We start from the raw sequence: 20,196 nt of genomic DNA, 5'->3' as shown, positions 1-20,196 counted from the left end.
ATTTTATAGTTTTAAATGGTATGCACCAATTCATTTTTTTCCTTGCAATGCATAGCAATCCAGAGCTTACCCTAAGATAACAACATACAGTCAAGAAATTTAGCTCTGAGCTCAGTTGGAATAGATTCCCTGGGAGGGTTCCATGGAAGATAAAGGAACTTGTGAGTGCTGTCAGTTTTTCAAGCACACTCTCCTGGAAGCAAAAAACCAGTTCACTCTCTCTAAGGGTAAGGAAAGTAGATGGAATAAGAGACTCCCTTGGCTTAAATGTGAGCTTTTGGGTCTGCTCAAAACCAAAAGAGAAGCATACCAGAGATGGAAAACCTGGAGAACTACAAGGGCATTGCCAGGGTGAGCAGTTGCAATTAGAAAAGCAAAAGGTCAGCTCAGTTGAAATTGGCTAGAGGTGAAAAACACAAAAAAGGTTTCTTCAGGTACAGGAACAACCAACAGAAGGAAATATTGGCCCACTGTTCAGCAGCAGAGGTGAACTGGTCACCCATAGTGCTGAAAAGGCAGAGATTCCCAGCACATTCTTCACCTTCACCTTAGGACACAGGTCCTAGGATCAAAAATCCAGGTTTATAGAAACAGCAACAGACACTGTTAGAAGAGCTTGTCTGTGAACTGTCACATGAGCCTGATCCCTACAAATTGATGGGTCCTGATGTTGCACATCCAAGGGTTTTAACAGAGCTGTTTGAGGATGCTCTCCATAATCTTGGAGAAGCTGTGGATATCAGGGGATGTCCCAGAAGACTGGAAGAAAGCTAATGTCAGCCCATCAACAAGAAGGGCTTAAAGGAGGATCCAGGAAATTACAGGCCTGTCAGTTTTACTCCATTCCCTGGGAAAGTTGGGGAACAAATTCTCCTGTGGGCCCTCACAAGTCAAATGAAGCACATGATTGGGAAAAGCCAGCAGGGATTCACCAAAGGCAAGTCATGCTTGACAAACCTGATCACCTTCTGACAACACAATGCTCTGCTCAGCTGATGTGGGGTGAGCAATGGACATTGTCTCCAAGGCATTCAATGTTTTCCCAGAGACTCCTCCTAAAGTACTGGAGGCATTAAGACTGGAATGGCCCATGCAGTGGATAGGGAACTGGCTAGCCACACACAGCCAGAGGATGGTGGTAAATAACTCCTTTTCAAGCTGGCAGCCTGTGAAAGTGGGGTCCTCTAGGGATCAATATTGTCTGTTTAATATCTTCATAAGTGATCTGGATGGCATCAAGTGTATCCTGATGAAGTTTGCTGATAATACCAAGCTGAGGGGGAAAGTGGACGCTTTGGGAAGGAGAGCCACCCTGCAGGAAGACCTGGATAGGCTGGAAGAGTGGGCTGCCAAGAACTTTATGAAGTTCACAGAATTCACAGAATCACGAGGTTGGAAGAGACCTTAGAGATCATCAAGTCCAACCCAGCCCTAACACTTCAACTAAACCATGGCACTGAGTGCCACATCCAGTCTTTTATGAACACATCCAAGGACGGTGACTCTATCACCTCCCCAGGCAGATCATTCCAGAACTTTATCACTCTTTCCATGAAAAACTTTTTCCTAATATCCAACCTATATTTTCCTTGGTACACAAGTTGCACAAGGACAAGAATTTGCACCTGGAAAAATAGAATCCAGGAGTGCAGCACAGGTGGGGATCTGTCTGGCTGGGTACCAGCTCTGTGGTAAGGGACCCGAGGGTCCTGGTAGACAGCAAGCTCAGTATGAGTGACCCAGGTGTTGCTGCTGCAGCAAAGAAGCCAAGAAAGTACCAGTTTGAAGGGACCCTGGTCCAACCTATGTGGTACTAGGATCAAACTGAGATCTTACAGCCTAATCACCAGTAGTAATTAGTCATCCCTACATAACTGGATGTCATTCACTGTGGATGACTGGTCTGCTTTTTAAAGAACATACCTGAAATTATTCATCCTTATTAGAAATGTGGTTCAATAAATACCTTAAAATAAGCTGTAACAGAATGAAAAAATTCCAGCCAGAAAAAATATGCATAGGAAGAAAAATTTACACCCAAAATGGCAAAGTATTTCAAATGTTTCTGTTAAAACACTAAAAAAGATCAACACAAAAGTTTAATGATGTAGTCTCAAGCTTGCAGACACAGGAAGCATGCTACCATAAAATCAGGGGAAATAGATTAGCAATCTAGAGACCAGATGGTTAGTATTTACTTGCTGACATAACACCACCAAATGTTCCTAAATTTCTTTTTTAAATTTGTCTTTCACATTACATTATCAGCATAGGAACTGATCTTGCAAACATATACATAAAGATTTCAATATATTTATTCATTTGGGTAGTCACATTGACTTTAGAACCATTTTAATCCCTTTGAGTGTTCACAGAACCAGGCTGTCAGCTTGGGATAAGTCTACAGTGTTGTAAACTCTTTGCCTACACAGATTCAGGCAGGCTGTCTATGAAAAAAAAAATCCTGTATACATCTTTTTGTTCTATTTTTTTTTTTTCTTTTCAAGAGAGAGCAGTTTATGGAGAATATGATAAAAGACATTCCCCGTCCATAAACTCCTGGTCTGGTGCATAACAGTTAAACTTGGCAGGGTCTGAAATAAACTGAAGTCTTAAAATGCTTCTCCAGTTTGAAGTTAAGGAGTAAAAATAAATTTTTAAAAATTTACAAAGATTTTTACCCAGCAAATTTTTAACACCTGCATGAGAAAATGTTGCTTAATTATTACAGGATCCTCCTACAAATTACTTAACCTCTCCCCTCTGTGAAAAATATCCTTGATTCCAAATGTTTGTTCAGAAACTTATTTTTCTCTGGTGGGAAAAACTGTCATTCCTTGCTGTACATTATTTGTAACTAGTTTAAGTAACCTGTAGGGGCTCTCTATTCAAAATATACAGAATTCCCTAGCATTAGCTTTTCATGCTCAAAGTTTTCTCCTTTGGCTTTATGTTTTTTCTTTCATTTTCACTTTCTAAAGTGTTGTGTTCCCTTATCCCTCTCTGGGTTTTTTGGAGACATTTACATTGCCCTTTTGTCCAACATATTTTTTCCCACCTTTCATCAAAATCTGCTTCTCAATTGCTTGCATGTTTCTCAATGTCTCATTTTCTCATCTGCCTCCTCAGGTTCCTTTTCCTTTATTGTCACATCACTTACAAAGTCACCTGCCTCCAGGCAATGTATTTCCTCCCCTATTTAATTTTTTCCATTTTCACCATCTGTGTGTGTACATGTAATACAAGCACTTCATTTGGTGAAAGTGATATCAAACTGAGTTGACCCCGTTACTGCCCTGAAAATAAGAAATTTGTTTTCCTATGCTACAGTTTCTTTGTTGATCACACTTCTAGAAGCCATGAGGGAGTTCCTTTAATGTCATAGTTAAAATGATAAAATTGGGTAACTCCTCATGTGCTCCCCTTGAATACTTATTATACTCAGCTCCTTATTCATACAGACACAGAAGCAGTGTCTGTCTCTGTTTTGCAAAACCAGGAATTGTACCAAGAACTTTAATTCTAGGCAGGTCTTTCAAGTTATAATATGTCTGAATATCACAAGCATTCAAATATCTGTACCTGCAGCTAACTGTCCCATACAGATGAAAAGGCTGCGACTACCTTTAACAAAAAAAGAAATCCCCTCAAAAAACACTCAACCTACTTTTTCAAGTAAACCTTCAGTCCCTACAGAAACAAAAGAAACAGCAGCAGAAGGAAACTATGGGTAGGTGGGGAATTTTCAACTTGTCAAAAAAGCATTAGAAAAGTTCTGTCGTACATGAAACTTGTAATATTTGTCTAATGCTTTGCTGTGTTTACTCTCTAGGCTAGTACACAGGTAATCTGCATGGATGAGAGAAAAGCCTTTTGTTAAAGAGATGATGATTTAAAACTTGAACTTCTAAACATAGCTACTAAAAGTGATGTCTTATATAGAAAAAAAATCTCAGAACCACTAGAAAGCACCATTTCCTTTACAGCAGTTATGTAAGACAATGTTTGGAGTCTTATCTGGAATGCTGTGTGTCATTCTGGGCACTCACCTTTAAAATGGATGAACTCAAAAGAGCAAAATTAGCAAAACAGTCATCAAAATCCTACCTTATGAAAGAGTATTATCCATCAGAAGAAGGGTTGCAAGGGGCATGACCTCTACCTCTCAAGAGTAAATGCTATATAAAAAAACAAAATCAGCATTGATACAAGAAAAAAAATTGTATCAATTAATCAGGAATAATCCTAGAAGCAATTTTATAAACTGCATTTACCTGTCTGTAATGCAGGTCTTCATGTAATTCTGGAGACAAAACACCTAACTCATTTTAAGATACAGGTTCACACATTTACAAAAGGGATTACATGACATGATTCCTTGTGGTAGCAGGCAAAGAATAAGATCTTCCCCATTCTTGTGTTTCTACAGATTTGGAGATGTAATAACAGGGAAGGAGGGGGGCTACCTACTCTGCAGTACAAGGTTCAGCTGTGCTGCCATTGTTACTGCTCATTAATTAGATTTAATTGCTATATGATTTAAGTAGATAGGAAGAGTAAATACTATTAATTCCTGGGGAGTCAGGGGAGAATTTCTTTATATCTTGCTGTAAACAAGTTAATGTGTCAGGAGGCACTGAACATGTATCCTACCTGAATGCATGACAGATCTACATTTAAAATGTGTAAAACTATCTTTGCAGAATCAGAAAAGAAACTTGGCATTTTTCCAATCATACAATCACTGTTGTAAAGGTGGGGTGAGGGACAGTTACTTTGTTTATATTTCAGCAGCCACCATTTTCTCCAAGTTCAGTCTTCTACTACATTTGCCTTATTCTGTTATCATTAATTAAAATCAGAAGGAATGGGCCACATTTAGATATATAATAACTTTTAATCTTCATACCTGGAGGTCTTTCTAAGAAATATTTCCACATATTAATAATTTGCTTGGTGAGTATAACCTTCATCTTGTTCAGCAAGCATAATTAGAGATTAATTTGTTGTGTCAGGAATTTAAAATATTTTAGCTCACCTTTAGGCAACAAAACATTGTTATATAGGAGAATGCAAACACCTTCAAAGACAAAGTTTTAAGAGGGGACATTATTCAGGAGCAAGAATGGAAAATGGCCTGAGTTACTTGTACTAATTCTTTAGATTCTATATTGGAATCCAACCTTTGTATAGGCTCTTGCCTATACAGTAAAACAGGGAGAAATATGGTTTTTTTAGGGAGAACACAAAAGGAAAAGGCACATAGGAAATTCTGCCGGCCAAGTTTCGAATTTAAGTGAAAGATTATTTAAATGTCACGTTTCATGGAGGAGCCATCCCGAGCTGGTGCTGCATCTCAGCTCCCTGGGTACCATCCTCCGTGCCTGCGGCTCCCTCGTGTGGTGCATCCCTGTCCATCTGGGCATCAGCACCGCGGAGCTGCACCCTGCCATCAGCGACTGTGAACCTCTCACTGTGCTCACCATTCCCAGTACCCTTTCCTGCCCCAATGCACACCATCTGCCCAGCAATAAGCAGTAAGTTTCTTCTTTTTCTTTATTTCATTTGGTAGACATTATATATATGTATATACACACAGTACAATACTTTTTTTTGTGATAGAGAATAAATGAAAGCTTTCATTGCTGGTTCTTAAGTCAACAGATTCCAGTTAATAATGAAAAAAATTTAAATGTTTAATATCAAAAGCAACTTCAAGTATCTTCTATACATTTTAGTATTCAGTATATAGGAAGGTGGTTTGGGGCGTTTGTTTTTATATCAAAAAATGTATTTGAATAGACTATTTTTACCCTCATACTTTAGAGTACTATTCATATCAGGCATGGAGTTTAAAATTATGTATCTCATGGTCCCAACTAGCTCTTCACAAGAACCATAGGTCACTTATACTATCAGGCATATGTTTCAAAACAGGGTTTAATCATCAGCAAAGTCAAGGTGCAATAACCATGTTTAGAAATGCACTATTTCATTCTCCTAAAACAGATTAAGCTGCAGTCCTTGATGTGAAGCAATATACAACACCACTGTTTGCAAAACAATACCTGACTTAGGCATAAATAGTACTTCAGTTCCCCGAGCTATTTATCCCTTAATCTTTCTGTATAAAAATAATTCAACTTAGGCATATATTGCACTAATTTTATCATACTGGATAGCTCTCACCCTGCATTATGTTTTCTTTGCTGAACTAGGATTACACTAGGGTTTTAATTTCCATGGAAAACCTGGGAATAGGGCAACAGACACACATATGGTGTGCAATAAATGGTTATCTATAATAGCAATAGTAATCTCAGAGGCATTCACAAAGGAAACTACACATTAGACTTGGAGATCATTTTCTCCAGTAGATTCATCATTCTCTCCTGTAACTGTAAGCTTTGAACTTGAATGATGTTCTGCTGATCCAGGATCCTGCGCACTTCTCTACAGGTTTCTTCCATAGCTCTACTCAACTTCTTTTGTTCTTCCAACATGGCTTCCATTAATTTTAGCTTCTTCTTTTGGAAACTGCAGTTTTGCATTTTTCTTTTCTTAACTGGTCTTTCTTCAGCTCTGAAATGTGAATATTTGTTAGAAATTAGAGTCATATTTATAAAAAGAAAGAACCCAAAATTCGATAGCATATTCTTGGCTAAGCTACAACCTAGTCATATTTTTAAACCCCTGTGTTCTCCAATAAATTCCCTCCAGGTTTGTGCCAAAACATAAGTATTTAATGTATAATTGAATAGTGTTACAGATTGAAAAAAAAAAAAAAGAAGAAGAAGAAAAAAAATAGATTTTTACATCTCATTGTTTTCAATAAGATATTTCCCTGGAGAATACCAGGCTTTTTTTTGTTTTGTTTTTTTATCTTGACATCTCTTACACATTCAATTTATACGCTGTACTGGGAGAGACATTTGGCTTATGTGGCCATTGAAAGTCCAATTTTAAAGCTGCAATAACCATCCCAATCCAGAGAAAGTGCTGCATGGTTACATGAGGTAGTGTCTCACAGCATTGCATCAGTAAGGCTGGTCCCACTCCAGAATACGAGTCTCAGAATTTGCCTCTGTGCCAAGACACAGCACTGGCAATGACCACTCTTTTTTTTATATTCCACCACAAAACATGACAAACAACATAAAAGCCTGAAAAGACAGAAAAATACCTGGGGGTTCTGGCTGACAGTGGCTGACCATGGGCCAGGTGTGCCCAGGTGGCCAAGAAGGCCAATGGCACCTGGCCTGGATCAGCAATAGCATGGCCAGCAGGGCCAGGGCAGTGACTGTCACCCTGTACTCAGCACAGGTGAGCCACACCTCCAGCCCTGAGTCCATTTTTGGGCCCCTCACAACAAGAAAAACATTGAGGGGCTGGAGTGTGTCCAGAGAAGGGCAATGGACATCCTCGTGTGAAATATGCAGAGCTGCCATGTGGAATTTGGGGAACATTTTAAGAATTTCCTCTATGCTTTATCATGCTGGGTTTCTGTTTTGGAAGAGATAAACATGGCAATAAAGGTGCTCTCAAGTGTAAAGGCCACATGGCTGCTCTAACTTGGGGTGACAGAGCCACACAGTCAAAACCAGCCCATGTGGCATACAAGTGAGGGCACACACAGAGATCTGTGTCTCTTAACCTGCAGCCTAAGAAGGAACCATGCTGAAGTGTGAAAGCAGAAGAAAGGCAAGTGGAAGGCATATGTGTAAGTGTACACATCTGAGAAACCTCCAGTTAGAGCTGGATAACTCCTTTCCTAACTTTAAGTGAGAGACCATGTCTTCATTTACACTTTTTGTAACTCCAGACCGGAGTCCCCAACATCAAAGATATTTGATGATGTGTCTTGAAGTCCCTTGACACAAACAGCAATCTCAGTCATGTTCTGCCAAATGCAGTATCCTTTCTAGGTGAAAAGCAATAATGAGATAGTACAGTTGTGACTAGAATGCCATGTCAACATGCTGCAGATTTTAAGACATCCTTGAATAAGGATAACTTGAACTCTTGAGAAATGTGTTTTTATTAACGTGAAGAAGGGTAGTGGGGGTGAGGTCACTCAGCTGTGACAGATTTGTATCATAATTTGATTCATGTTCTTATCCTACTTGACAGGCTTTGTGCAGCAGCCACTGTGACATTCATATCTGTCAGCAGGCGAGATAAACAATCCTTAGCACCTGAAAGGCTTAATGCAAATATAAGAAAAAGACAAGCCCCTTGACATTTAAGACTGCAGTGACCCAAAAAGGGTGAGATACTATCTACTTTGGAAGGTACACAATAAACTCAGCTTTGCAGGTTCTATATACCATATTTGATTTGGGGCATCAAATAAATGTGAATAAAATAAATACATTCTGCTCTGCTCAAACTGTGGGTCAAGCTTGCTGCTGATCACTGAAATTATCAGTCTCACAATCCTGTGAGAATGGGTCTTGGCTGACTAAATTCTGTTTGTCACCCTTAACTGTAAGGGCCAGAATTATTTTAATGTGGTTCTCAAAGAGGTGAAGCAAGTGGAAAAGATCCACAGCAGTCTAAGGACAGCACTGAATCTGTAATTCCAAGGTTCCCATCACTGCAGTCACATTCACAAAGAATGCTTGCAAGAAACTTTCTGAAATGGTGATATTATTTTAGCCAAAGTCACCTTTTGAATTTAAACTTGTCTTCACAGAGGATTTAAATGTTGGAAACTTGATGAATCTCTGTTCTCTGCACCATACAGTGTTAGAAAGCAGCTGTGGTAAAACCTCTTGTCTTGAAACCAGTACGAACTCACTCCACAAGAGGGCTTGTGTGTTGTCAACATAAGCACTGGTGAGAATGGTCCTTAACAAGGAATGAGAGAGAAAATCTGAGCTTGTCAATGGTACTGAGATGCACTGAGCATTGTGTGTCTTTCTTGGAAACAGTACCCACCATTTGGATTTCAACTTCAACTGAGACAAGAACAACAACAACAAAACCCACAAAAAAAAAAAAAAAAAAAAACAACATTAAAAAAACCAATATGAAATTATTTAGACTGAAATATCTAAAATAAGCCTTATTTTTAAGAGAAAAGAATCTTTGAAGTGTTTTCCTAGAGTCTGTAAGGGATTTTACCTGGTTTTCAGTTAAATCCATCAAAGAACTATAAGACATGAAACCATACATCCAAGAAAGTAAGTGCCTTGCACAGCTCTAGAGAGAAAGGAGCAGCAAATTTTTACTATGTCAGCAGTATCTGCAGTCTGCTAATAACTAAAAAATACTCACTAAAGAGTGCTAGCTCAGAACTGTGTTTTAGCACAGAGAAGTGCTCCCAAAAGCAATGACCCCAGGATTCTTCAAGGTCTCCCGAGTACTCCCTACATTTGTGTATAATAACAAACATAACTTGGTAATTCGCCTTCATTGAAAAAAAAAACTTATTTCAGAAATTTTCAGAAAGCCCAAGCTTTGGTGATGGTCCAAATCTCCATTTCTCTCCACTGACTGATACTGAAAGGGTTCTGTGGTCACTCACATGTTCACAGTAAGGAATTGGCACTTACAGTCCTCTCCTCTACAGAATTGCTTCTGAAAGGGAGTTCTTGAGAAGGGTCCTACAAAGGAAGGCTCTAAAGAATCTAATTTACAAGCAAAGAGCACTTGCAACATGAAACAATGTAAAATGTCCAGTGATGCTCATCCAGTGATGAATTATTTGAATACTGAAGTGTTTCTTCAGATTCTGAGCCACCTTTCTAGAGAAGTTCTAGGTGTCCTGGGCAGCATGTCAGAGACCCCTTTCTGTCAGTAATTTTTTACAACAAGTTCAAGAGACAAGCAGGAATATGGGTTCAGCACCAAGTAACCCAAGCAGCACCAGTATCCTCAAACAGTTCGAGCTAGGAGCATGTCTCCTTTGCCAGTGTATGGGCACAAGAACAGGGATCTACTGAAGATGGCTGTGGCATCAACCAGTTCCTGTTGCCTGTTCTCCATGGTGTGTTCCTGTGCAGCCAACACCTCTGCAACAACAGGGGTGCAGCAGATCCTGACAGCATCCACAACTGCTGAAGGAGCACCTCCCTCTTTGCCAAGCCTGGTCTCTGAAGGTAGATTTTGAGGGAAATGTCAGGAAAGAAGGGTCTGGGCAAGTAAAGACCTAAAGTACAATCTGCTGGTACTCTTCTGCTGGGCTTCCAGTGCCTACAGCAGAGTATACAAGAGATTGGCATTGGTATTCCTCTGACCTCTGGAAGGGCTCTGGCACTGAGACCATATTCCAAACAGAGCCTCACAAAGCTATTTCCCTGCTATGCTCTAAAACAGACAGACAGCATTCCATGGAAGCAAACTTTCCTTGGAAAGAAGAAGAAGAAACCTTCCAAAGAAAAAAGAAATTGTTCCATCTCACCTAGGAGACTGAGCAGAAATGACCGTGTGTAATGGACATGAGGGGGAACAAAGCAAAACCTCCAGATACAATCAGGCAACATATTAGGCAAGTCTCAAATGCATTTGCTGTCTGCCTACCTAATACCAATTTAATTCATTGTTCAATTAAAATTTCCTTGACTGATTGCTTACACTTATCCAATACAGCTTGTTTCAGGGACATGTGTGAATAATTAATGAAGCAGGAGTTGAATACTAAGAGTTCTCTGTTTATCAAAATGTATTATCTTCACAAAACCCTAACAACAATTCCTCCTTTCTGACTACTTCATGGCAAACAGGTCTGCAGTACCATCATTTTTTTGAATTTATGGCTTTTAACACCTAAAACCTGTTTCTCACTGGTTTGGGGTTTTTTAGCTCCATATAAATCTGAGCAGACCTCCATAATCCATGTCTTTAGTAAAAGAATTAACAATTGTCTGCATATAATCAATATTAATATTAGAGATTATATATAAAGATATTCAGAGCATAAGGACTGAGGATGAGGCAACCTGGATCTTCTGGTAAACTAGGCTCATTCAATCATTCAAATGCATTCAGGGATTAATGAGACTCATCCTTGAAGTAAGGCACAGAAAAGAACCACAAATGGCTTGGAGCCTGGGCAAAGCACCTTGCTAGGATAACAAGTCTGCATAATGAGTTAAGATGCACTACATAATGCACATAGCCTAAAGCTCAAACTTCTTTGTAGATGATGCCCATTCAGATTTAAATAGCCATAGCATAATTTTAGAAATAGTAAAGTCTTTGCCAAATATGTTGGTTCCCAAATTAGCATCATCACCAAGTTTTAATGCACTTCTTTTAATCTATATCTTGGCTAGTTAATGTTACTAATTCTTACTTTTTCTTCCTGTGTAAACTTTCTGTAGCAAATTAATTCATCTACATTTAAAAATTAAAAAATACCAGACAGTACAATCATGGCACACAACCACCTTGCCAGAAAGAAAAAAATACTGAAAGGTTCTCCAATATACTGAAAAGAAAGGTAAGCAGAAATAACATCTGAAAGTCTCATTCACGAAATTCACATTAGAAACAAGGGACTGGTTTAAACAAGGGTTTGCTTATCACTAGAAAGAAGGGAAGAATGAATTCTCCATCTTCTGGGTTTATCAGGTCTAGACCAGACATTTAGTATTTCCCAGAGTGAAACTAATCAAAGAAACAAAGTGGAGGACAGCAGAGACAGGGGGCTCCTGAGTGCAGAAGTGCCCTGCTGAGGAAAGAACCTCTCCATAACATTTCTGGACTCCACATCAGAATGACCAAATTCAAATGTGTCTAACAAGAAGTCAGACTAAATAGCACAGTGGTTTTATTTTGGTCTTTTAATCTGTGAAAGTAACTCTTTCACATTTTCAGTACAATGTCAGAACACATGAAGTCTGAACTCCATTCACAGCCCGTATAAATATGTTCTGTCATTATTTTACTATGAAAACAAAGACCCTAAATTAATCCACAGGGTGAAAAAACACTGTTTTCAATTAGATAAAAAGTGGTGTCAGGAATTTGGATTTTAAAAGTTTAAGCTGCAGTACAAGACTCCACCACATTGCATTATATTTTATGACCATAATAGAATAATTCTATTACTGTCAGATGTTTTGTATTGTATAACAGTGTCAGAGCAGCGTTAGAACAATACTAAGCAATTACAGGCACCCCTTTAAAGGGATTCCAAATGTTTTCCTCATCTACACACTTGAAACAAAAATTCAAGTTAATTTTATCTCACATTAATTGTATTATCAGTAACCAGCAAAATTTTGGTTTTGTAAGAAGGTCCTGAACTCAAAGTTTTTCAAACAGAATGCAAAGAAAACCAGTTTCAACTATTTTTAGCTTGACAATATGTATGTACTGATTGAAGCATAAAACTTGACATTCTTTGCTATCATGAAAGCTAAACATTCAATTGAATTTTTTTTAAGCTATAATTTATATAGCCAAGTAGACTCCTGCTATGTTCAAAGATACTGTGAAAAACACAAAGCTGACACTCTAAAGCTGTGTTGGAGAGTTTAAAGGAATAACAGAAAAGTTTTCAGAAGTTTAAAAGTTATTTAGAAAGAACTACCATTCAAAAGTTTTTTTCTCTATCAATTGTTGCCATAACATTAGGATTTTTATTACTGAAGAAAAAATGCTGTAATGTAAGTTGTAAAATATACAGCTACAAAACACATCTGTATTTTCATATAGACAAGAGTGTGTATTTTTCAAAATAGGGAAATTGAGGACCTAAAACATTCTTTTCTTTTCAATTCCCAGAATTGTCTTTTGTTCTCTTCTTTGAATCTGTTGGATCAATTGTCGGCTGTTCAGAGGCAAAGGCATTGATAAAATAGCCAAGATAGACCCAAATTTTTTATGCTAATTCTTTTCTCTCTTGTTGGCTATTTCAAAGTGTTTTTCAAATACAGGATGAGACACTAATTGCTTAAGCTATAAATTGCTTCCTCAGTTCATAATTTTCCATTAGTAAAATAATTAACTTCTTTGTCTAACATGGCAGCTCTAAGTGATTTTAACCATGTGGTATCACTAGCAAGCAATGTATTTTCTTCTGGCCAGTAAAGGGTTCCCTACTCTGCTTTCATTCATCTGCCTAAATTAAACAGGTCAAAGCTGGACAAACTTTTCAAACCCCCTAGGACTACTGGAATAACACTTTTTCTCCTTCCAGACACGTGCCCCATTATCACAAGTGGTTTCTAATTTTTAATCCAATCACGATGCTCACCTGGAATATTACACTGACCTCTCATGCTGCTCAACTTCTTCTTTTCTTTTAAAACAGGGGAACTGTATTTTAACTTGTCACTGTGTAACTAAGTTGCTGTTAAGTAATATGCACAATATTCTATTGCACAAAATTCTTTCATAGTGGAGACTGTGAGACCATGGCTGAACTCCTAAAAGCTATGGAGGTCCTGCCATCCTGAGAGCTGCCCTGCCCTTCCCTGCAGCTCCCAGACCCTCCTGAGCCATCCAGTACAGCCACTCCTAGCAGGCAACAGCAGCATTGCAGGGGCTGAGTGGCATTGCCTGCCCCAGACTTGCAGCCAGCTGAAAGCCAGCCTGTGCCACTAGGGGCTAGATTTAAATGAGATGCATTTTCTAAATTTAGCCAAGTAAAGTTAAACTACTTTTTACTAGAACAGGTTAGGGTATTTCCTTGGATAAAATTACAAATAAATAAACAAACCAGAACCTGAAGCTGGCTAAAATGCATCGTAGCCTAAATTTTCCAGAGCTTATAATTTAGTGACTGATTTAAGTCCACTTCAGCTGTAAATGAAAGCACCTACATGAGTTGAGAGTCCACCTGCAAACTGTGGGCACAACACATGTGGGGTTGGGGTTGATTAACTTGATCTCTGTGAGGAATGTCTGTGTTCTGTAGTGAAGCCTGGTGTGGTGACCTCTGTCCTCTCTTACGGTACAAAATCTGTGTTGTCCTGGAGTTGTCCCTAAGCTGAAAAAACTTAACATCCAATATCTTGAAAAAGCCTGATGTTATCAAGTAGTCAACTGAATAAACTCCATAATGTTTGTGGAAATGGGACCTTCTAATTAAATATTAAATAATGTTATTGTAAATCCAATTGGGAATAAAGTTATTGCATCTGAAATATGGCTGTGGAGTTTGCAAATCCTGAAGTCAAGCAAGTTTGTGTATCAGGAATATCAACTACTTACAACGGACTGAGATGAAAAAAAATTGTTGCTTGTGAACAAAAAGGTTGCTATAATTCAAAAGTGATGCACCCTAGCAAATATTCATTGCCAAAAAAAAAAAAAAAAAGTTTTTTAAAATAATCAAGGACTATCTGCTTGAATGATTGAATGAATTTAACTTAGTTTTATTCATCCAAGAGTGAGTCTGGAAACAATAATTCGAACTTGCTCAGTTGGTTCTTCTTCCAGCTCAACATCTTTACAGTTGCATGACTGACAGGTAATTTTACTGTTACAGTTAAAGCCTCACACACTCATGATAAGGATCTCTAGGATCAACTTTTTTCCTGCCAGAAAACTGTAATCAGCTCTTATTTCACACCACTCTGGATGAAAAATGAGACCCGTAAAGTCTGAAATTTGTATCAAGAGTACAGCCCTGCCTTTTGTTAAAATGCTTGCCTTCCAGGGAACTCCAATCATATTAAAAAAAAAAAAAAAGGAATCACATGTTTGCATCTCAAACTAACATTTACTTTGAAAAAAATTACATTCTCAATTGTATTTAAAATGATGCAATGTACTTTCAAACTGCATGAGCAGCTTTTCAGTGTCCACAGAAATATTTATTTTTGTATCTTTTCACCATTTTAATAATAACTGAAGCCAGAGAAATTTCATAGTCATATCAAAAGCAGAACTAGAGCAAGCCAAAAATCATCTAAGCAGTATGTTATATCTCTGATTGCACCGCAGGACTCTCTTGAACATGCCTGTACTCCTTTTATGAACACTCTCCCTGATGTGAGCCGTGACATGCATGCTGAGTTTTGGCAATAATATACAACTTTTTGCCCAGTTCTCCTACTCCCTTCCAGTCTTTCATAAAGGAATAAAGAAAAAGCCCTAATTCAGCAAAGTGACTGAGATTGGGGAACAGATCTCATTTGTGATTTACAGAAAAAATACAAGAGCTGTTAGAGAAAAATGTGTGAGGGTGTTCCCTTTACACAGCAAATTCGATTCATTCTGCAAAATCCTGAAAAGAGGGGAAAATAGATGCTACCTCAGCTTGTAAGAAAGCAAGCTTGATGAGCTCTCTGAATGTTCATCTTCAAAGCATTCTTCCCTTCCTTCATATGTAAACTGGTTATATGGCAAATACAGAGGTGTAGACTTGGCTGATGGAGACTGCGAGGCCTCTGTCTGTGATGTAGAAGGACCTGGCTGCTGATTTTCATGCATTTTCACATCGCTGTGGTCTGTCACTTTGGATAAGATCCTATCAATGGTTTTGTAGTAAGGCCAGTCAGGTGCCACAGTTTCACTGTCAGTCATGCATTTTAATTTCCTGTAAGAAAAGGCACACAACATTAAAGCTTGTTTTCCTACAAAAAGTACTTTTCATACAGATCTATCTCAAAACATTTGTTCTGGTCACATTTAGGAGTCAAACTGAATGCTTTTAATGAGAATAAAATTAAATACTTTTCTTCTTTAACTTCCAGTGAAGCCTTTCAGGCTCTTTTCCTAGGTTTGACCTGTTATAAAAAGTTGCATGTAAACCTCAAAGGAAATTCAATACAGATAAAGAACATTACAACTTCTAATGGAAACAGGATTGTGTTGGTGGTTGAGTAATTTTCTTCCCCTTATAGAATACCCAACTAACCAATCTGACAGCAGTCCCTGACAACTGGACTAAGCAACACACCACAGCCTTTACTGAACTGAGGGCAGCCTGGCACTTTCATGCTTTGAAGAATGAATATTTATTTTCTATAATGAATACAAGTGGCTATAAATATAATGCATATCCTTTTTCTAATATGGCTTAAAAGCCATGAAATGCATTGGTAAATATCCTTGTAACAACCATGAGATACACACATCTGTTCATTTGTTACAGAATAAAGATCAGGGTAGGGAAAAGTACAGAGTTTCATTAATTTGCCAAAAAAAACCAAACAAACAAAACCAAAAACCCCCTAAAACAGTTAATAATGCATTAGAAACAGCATGCACAAAATCATTACATTACAGTGGACTATCAAGCATGACCCTTTCACGTGTATCTTATGAGATTTATTATTTAGTCCTCAGAGAAGTTCACTGCTATCCCAGTTGTTATCCAGTGTTATTTTATTTTCTTTTACTGAGAAATATAACTGAGGTATATAGATGTAGTATACATCTCAAAGAAATTCCACAGCCCAACGAGAGTCCCAAACTTTCTTTTTATTTGCCTCTCCCAGTTTGGATCTTGTTACTCTAAATCAAAATGCAGAAAGGGAACACAACAGGAAAGGCAAGACCGATGACAAATGCCCCATTTTCATGAACTAGATTTCATTCAAATTAACCAAAAGCTGAACCAAATCTGATTCTCACAGCTAGAGGTTTGCATTTGCAGGAAAAAAAAAAAAAACCAACAACAAAAACCACTATTCCTGGACACCTGGCCCACCCTTTTTTTCTTGAAGCCTTTCAGGTTTTTCCTTCTCAGAATCCATCCTGCCCACACCAGTCTTGCAAGGGGTAGAATTAAATAACATGTAAACATGAAAACAATGGTGCCAAACTTAAAAGTGAGAACTTGAAGTTCTTCCTTTTAAAATACTGTCAGCCTAGAGTAAGGGGAAATCCACTAGTGAGAAAAGAAGGCAGTAAGATTTGCTTAGATTTTAAAGCCATTTAAGGATTCTTTTCTCCTTGTCCTTGCAATGTCTGATGAGCTTTTCCAGCTATTTAGAAATGCACATCATAGTCCTGCAAAGCAGAGCCTCACAGCCATCCATACTTTTATGCCCTCTATGCATTCAAAATTTTAATTTCATACATATTTCACAACCCACTGCTGCGATTTCATAGTCAGAGAATATCGAGCACAGCCTACAAATACATGCATACCCATGCAGCACAGACAGAAAATAGCTAAACACAGGCCTGACAGCAACCATCAATTAATATTGATTATTTTTAGTTCAATTGTTGAGGCTATTTGCATGAAAAACAGATCAATTATGCCACTACAAGCTAGTAGCCAAGCCTACATGCCATATTTGTTTGCCTGTGTTGAAACTCTCAATGTGTTCGAGCTATGAGGCTTAAAACTGAGTTGCAATTATGGAGTGCATTCACTGTGGTCAGTCAGCCCCAGAGGAGAGGTGGCAAAAGCCAGGGGTGACCACATCTCAGCCAGGCCACTGCCAAGTCCAGCAGCTGCATTAAGACTTTGTGGGACATGGTTTGAGCCCTTAGGACTGCAAAATTGTGTCAAAAAAGGCAGGACAAGCTTAGAGCTGATACTCTGCTGGCTGCTCTGGGAACAGGCTTGTACTCAGCCCAATGTCACCCAGGTCCCCACCAGCAGAACTGCTGCCCCACCAGGCCATCCCCTCCTGTTCCAGCACTTGGCCATCCCATGCATTTGTCCTTGTTGAGTTTGATGGGGTCCCTGTCAGCCCATTCCTCGACCTGCCCAGGTCCCTCTGAGTGTCGGTCCTGCCCATGCAGACTTCAGCACCAGCTTGGCATCATCTGCAAACCAGTGAACTCCACCTTCACCTTTGGATTGTTGATTTTAAACAGGGCAGGTCCCAGTACAAAACACCTGCAGTCCTCCACTGGGAATGAGTCTCTAGGCAGAATACAAACCATTAACAGCTACTCTGTCCCCAGAGATCCAGACAGTTTTCCAGCCAGCTGGTAGTCCTTCCCCTGCAGTGTAACATCCCAGCTTGGATACAAGGATGTTCTTAGAGACTGTGTCAAAAGGGCTTGTACTGTGAGCTGGACAATACTTTGCTCTACCCTCATCCACAAATCTAGTCCTTTAAAAAAGAAAGCAAGCAGGTCAGTCAGATGTGATTCAGTGCAGGTAAATCCGTTCTGGCTATTCCCAGTCACCACCTTCTCCTTTCCGTGACTGGAAATTGCTTCCAAAATTTCTTGCTCAATGATCTCCTAAGGAGTTGAAGAGAAGAACTCTTAATTCCTGTTCCTGCCTTTCTGAAGATTCAACAGCCTTTTTCTGGTCCCTAGAGACCTCCCTCAATCTTCACAAAGTCTCAGAGATGATTCCTGACTCAGTCCTTTCCTCCTGCTGGTATTTCTGATAACTCTGCTGCAGGCACACCCGACTGGGACATGTGGGCAGTGAAGGCTGAAGTACAGCCACCAACTCCCCTCAGCCTCATTAGCTGCATCTGCTTCCATTAAATCACCCTGTGCTGATTTGGGGGGCAACCCAGGTATAACTACAGTCTGGGGGATGAAGAGACTGAGGGCAGTCCCACAGGGAAGGAGTTGAGGGTGCAGGTCAGTGAGAGGCTGGACATGAGCTGGCAATGTGTCTGTAGCCCACAAAGCCAACCATTATCCTGGTTTGCAGCAAAAGCAGCATGGCCAGCAGGTCGAGGGAGGGGATTCTGCACCTCTGCTCTCCTGAGACCCCACCTGGAAGGCTACAAAATACTCAGAGCAGCTCTGCCACAGAGACAGGCTGAGAGAGACAGGATTGTTCAGCCTGGGGAAGAGAAGGCTCTGCGAAGAACTTATTGTAAATTCAGACTAGATATAAGGAAGAAATTTTAATCAGAGTGGTGAGCCACTGAAACAGGGTGCCCCAGGAAGTTGTGGATGCTGCATCCTGGCAGTGTTCAAGGCCAGTTTGGATGGGGCTCTGAGCAATCTGGTTTAGTGAAGGTGTCCCTGCCCATGGGAGGTGTTGGAAAGAGATGGTCTTTAAAGGTCCCTTCCAACCTGAACCATTCTATGATTCAATGGGAAGTTTCCAGGAGTAGATATTTTGCCTGAGTAGGTTGGTCCCTTCTTGCTGCTGTTTGAGCTCAGCTGTGTACCCAGACCCCCTTTTCTAACAAAGCTATGACAATTTGGAAGGAAGAGCTGTTGTTTATTGTCTGCTCACAGAGCTGTAGAGTTGCAGTTATATAAATGCAGGTATTTCTCTGGCTCTCAATGCATTGAATGGATACTAATTCCACTTCTGACTGCTTACCATAGCTCTGAGCTGAATAAAAGGGATCACTACCAGGAGGTAGACAAGAGAACTGTGTTAGCTTAAAAGCAGCACCAGCAGCAATCATGTACCTGTATGGAGTCTGGCTCAAACACACAGAAAAAAGGATGAAACAGGGAAAGAGATGAGAAGATAAGGAGAAAGGGAGTGTCAGTCCTTTGGAAGAGAAGTAGAAATGCTGCAGGTGGAGGTAAATAGGGGGAACATTGACTGCAATAGCATTGATGGTTTAGCTTTCTGGTAAAAACAAACCAAATAGCTACCTTCGTAATACTAATATCGAGTTCCAGGATTTACTGACTTTTAAATATTTTTTCTACAACTGCCAGAAGTCCAGAAAATCTAGTTAGACAGCTGAGAGCTTTTGCCTGCACTGAGGTAAATGTAACCCTGGAAAAACTGGAGTCTAAAGCAGAGATTAATTTACTGCCCTCGGTCATTAGCATAACTCATCACAGCAACCTTAGCTGCTTCCCAGAGATAGAATTGGGGTTTTGTTTGTTTTAATGAAACATGGGGATGTTAAAAGAAACAGGACAATAGGAAGGCTGGAATGCAATAGTCCAGAAATGAGAGAGCAAGATGAACCAAACATTAACGCTTTGCAATTGGGCACATCACTGCCTGAGGGAGCAAGCCATGCAGGAAAAAGGAGGTAAGAAACAGAGGTAAGCAAGAAAGTCAGCAGAGCTTGCAAAATGAATTCACACTGAGTTTATCTGGACCTGTTGCTGCTTCATGAGGCTCTATTAAAATCCAGCTGAGAGCAGAGGCAACTGAGAATTCTCTCCAAAAACTCAGGGATCAAAGTCAGACTTCCAGTGGACAAATACCCAAAGCATGCCAACTGAGTTAATTTGAAAGGTGATTGCTTGTCTTATTCAAGAGAATAATAAATTAATGGACTTTGAGATCCCACTGCCAAAATAGACTGAGTAGACTGAGACAACTGTTGAGTCATTTGTGCTGCCATTGACCTTTTTTCAGACTTTATTCTCTGTGCCTATTAA

The 20,196-nt window shown here is 39.4% G+C and overlaps 1 protein-coding gene across 1 annotated transcript in view; it reads right to left on the bottom strand.

Moving 5' to 3' along the window:
• Positions 1–6,341: 6,341 nt before the first annotated feature.
• MSANTD1 (Myb/SANT DNA binding domain containing 1) overlaps positions 6,342–20,196 on the bottom strand; it is a gene marked incomplete at its 3' end in the record, with an annotated part of 33,279 nt that continues 19,424 nt past the window's right edge. Inside the window, exons 3-4 of the mRNA XM_084204613.1 lie at positions 15,212–15,496; positions 6,342–6,582 (exon numbers count right to left, since the gene is read on the bottom strand). Of these exons, the coding sequence (XP_084060739.1) occupies positions 6,342–6,582; positions 15,212–15,496 (526 nt within the window). The remainder of the gene's footprint in view (positions 6,583–15,211; positions 15,497–20,196) is intronic.

The sequence above is a fragment of the Fringilla coelebs genome (genome assembly GCF_963513975.1).
Source record: "Fringilla coelebs genome assembly, chromosome: 4".
Taxonomy (NCBI): Eukaryota; Metazoa; Chordata; class Aves; order Passeriformes; family Fringillidae; genus Fringilla; species Fringilla coelebs.
The sequence above is the reverse complement of the archived record's forward strand: the minus strand, read 5'-3'. Positions and strand labels throughout refer to the sequence as shown.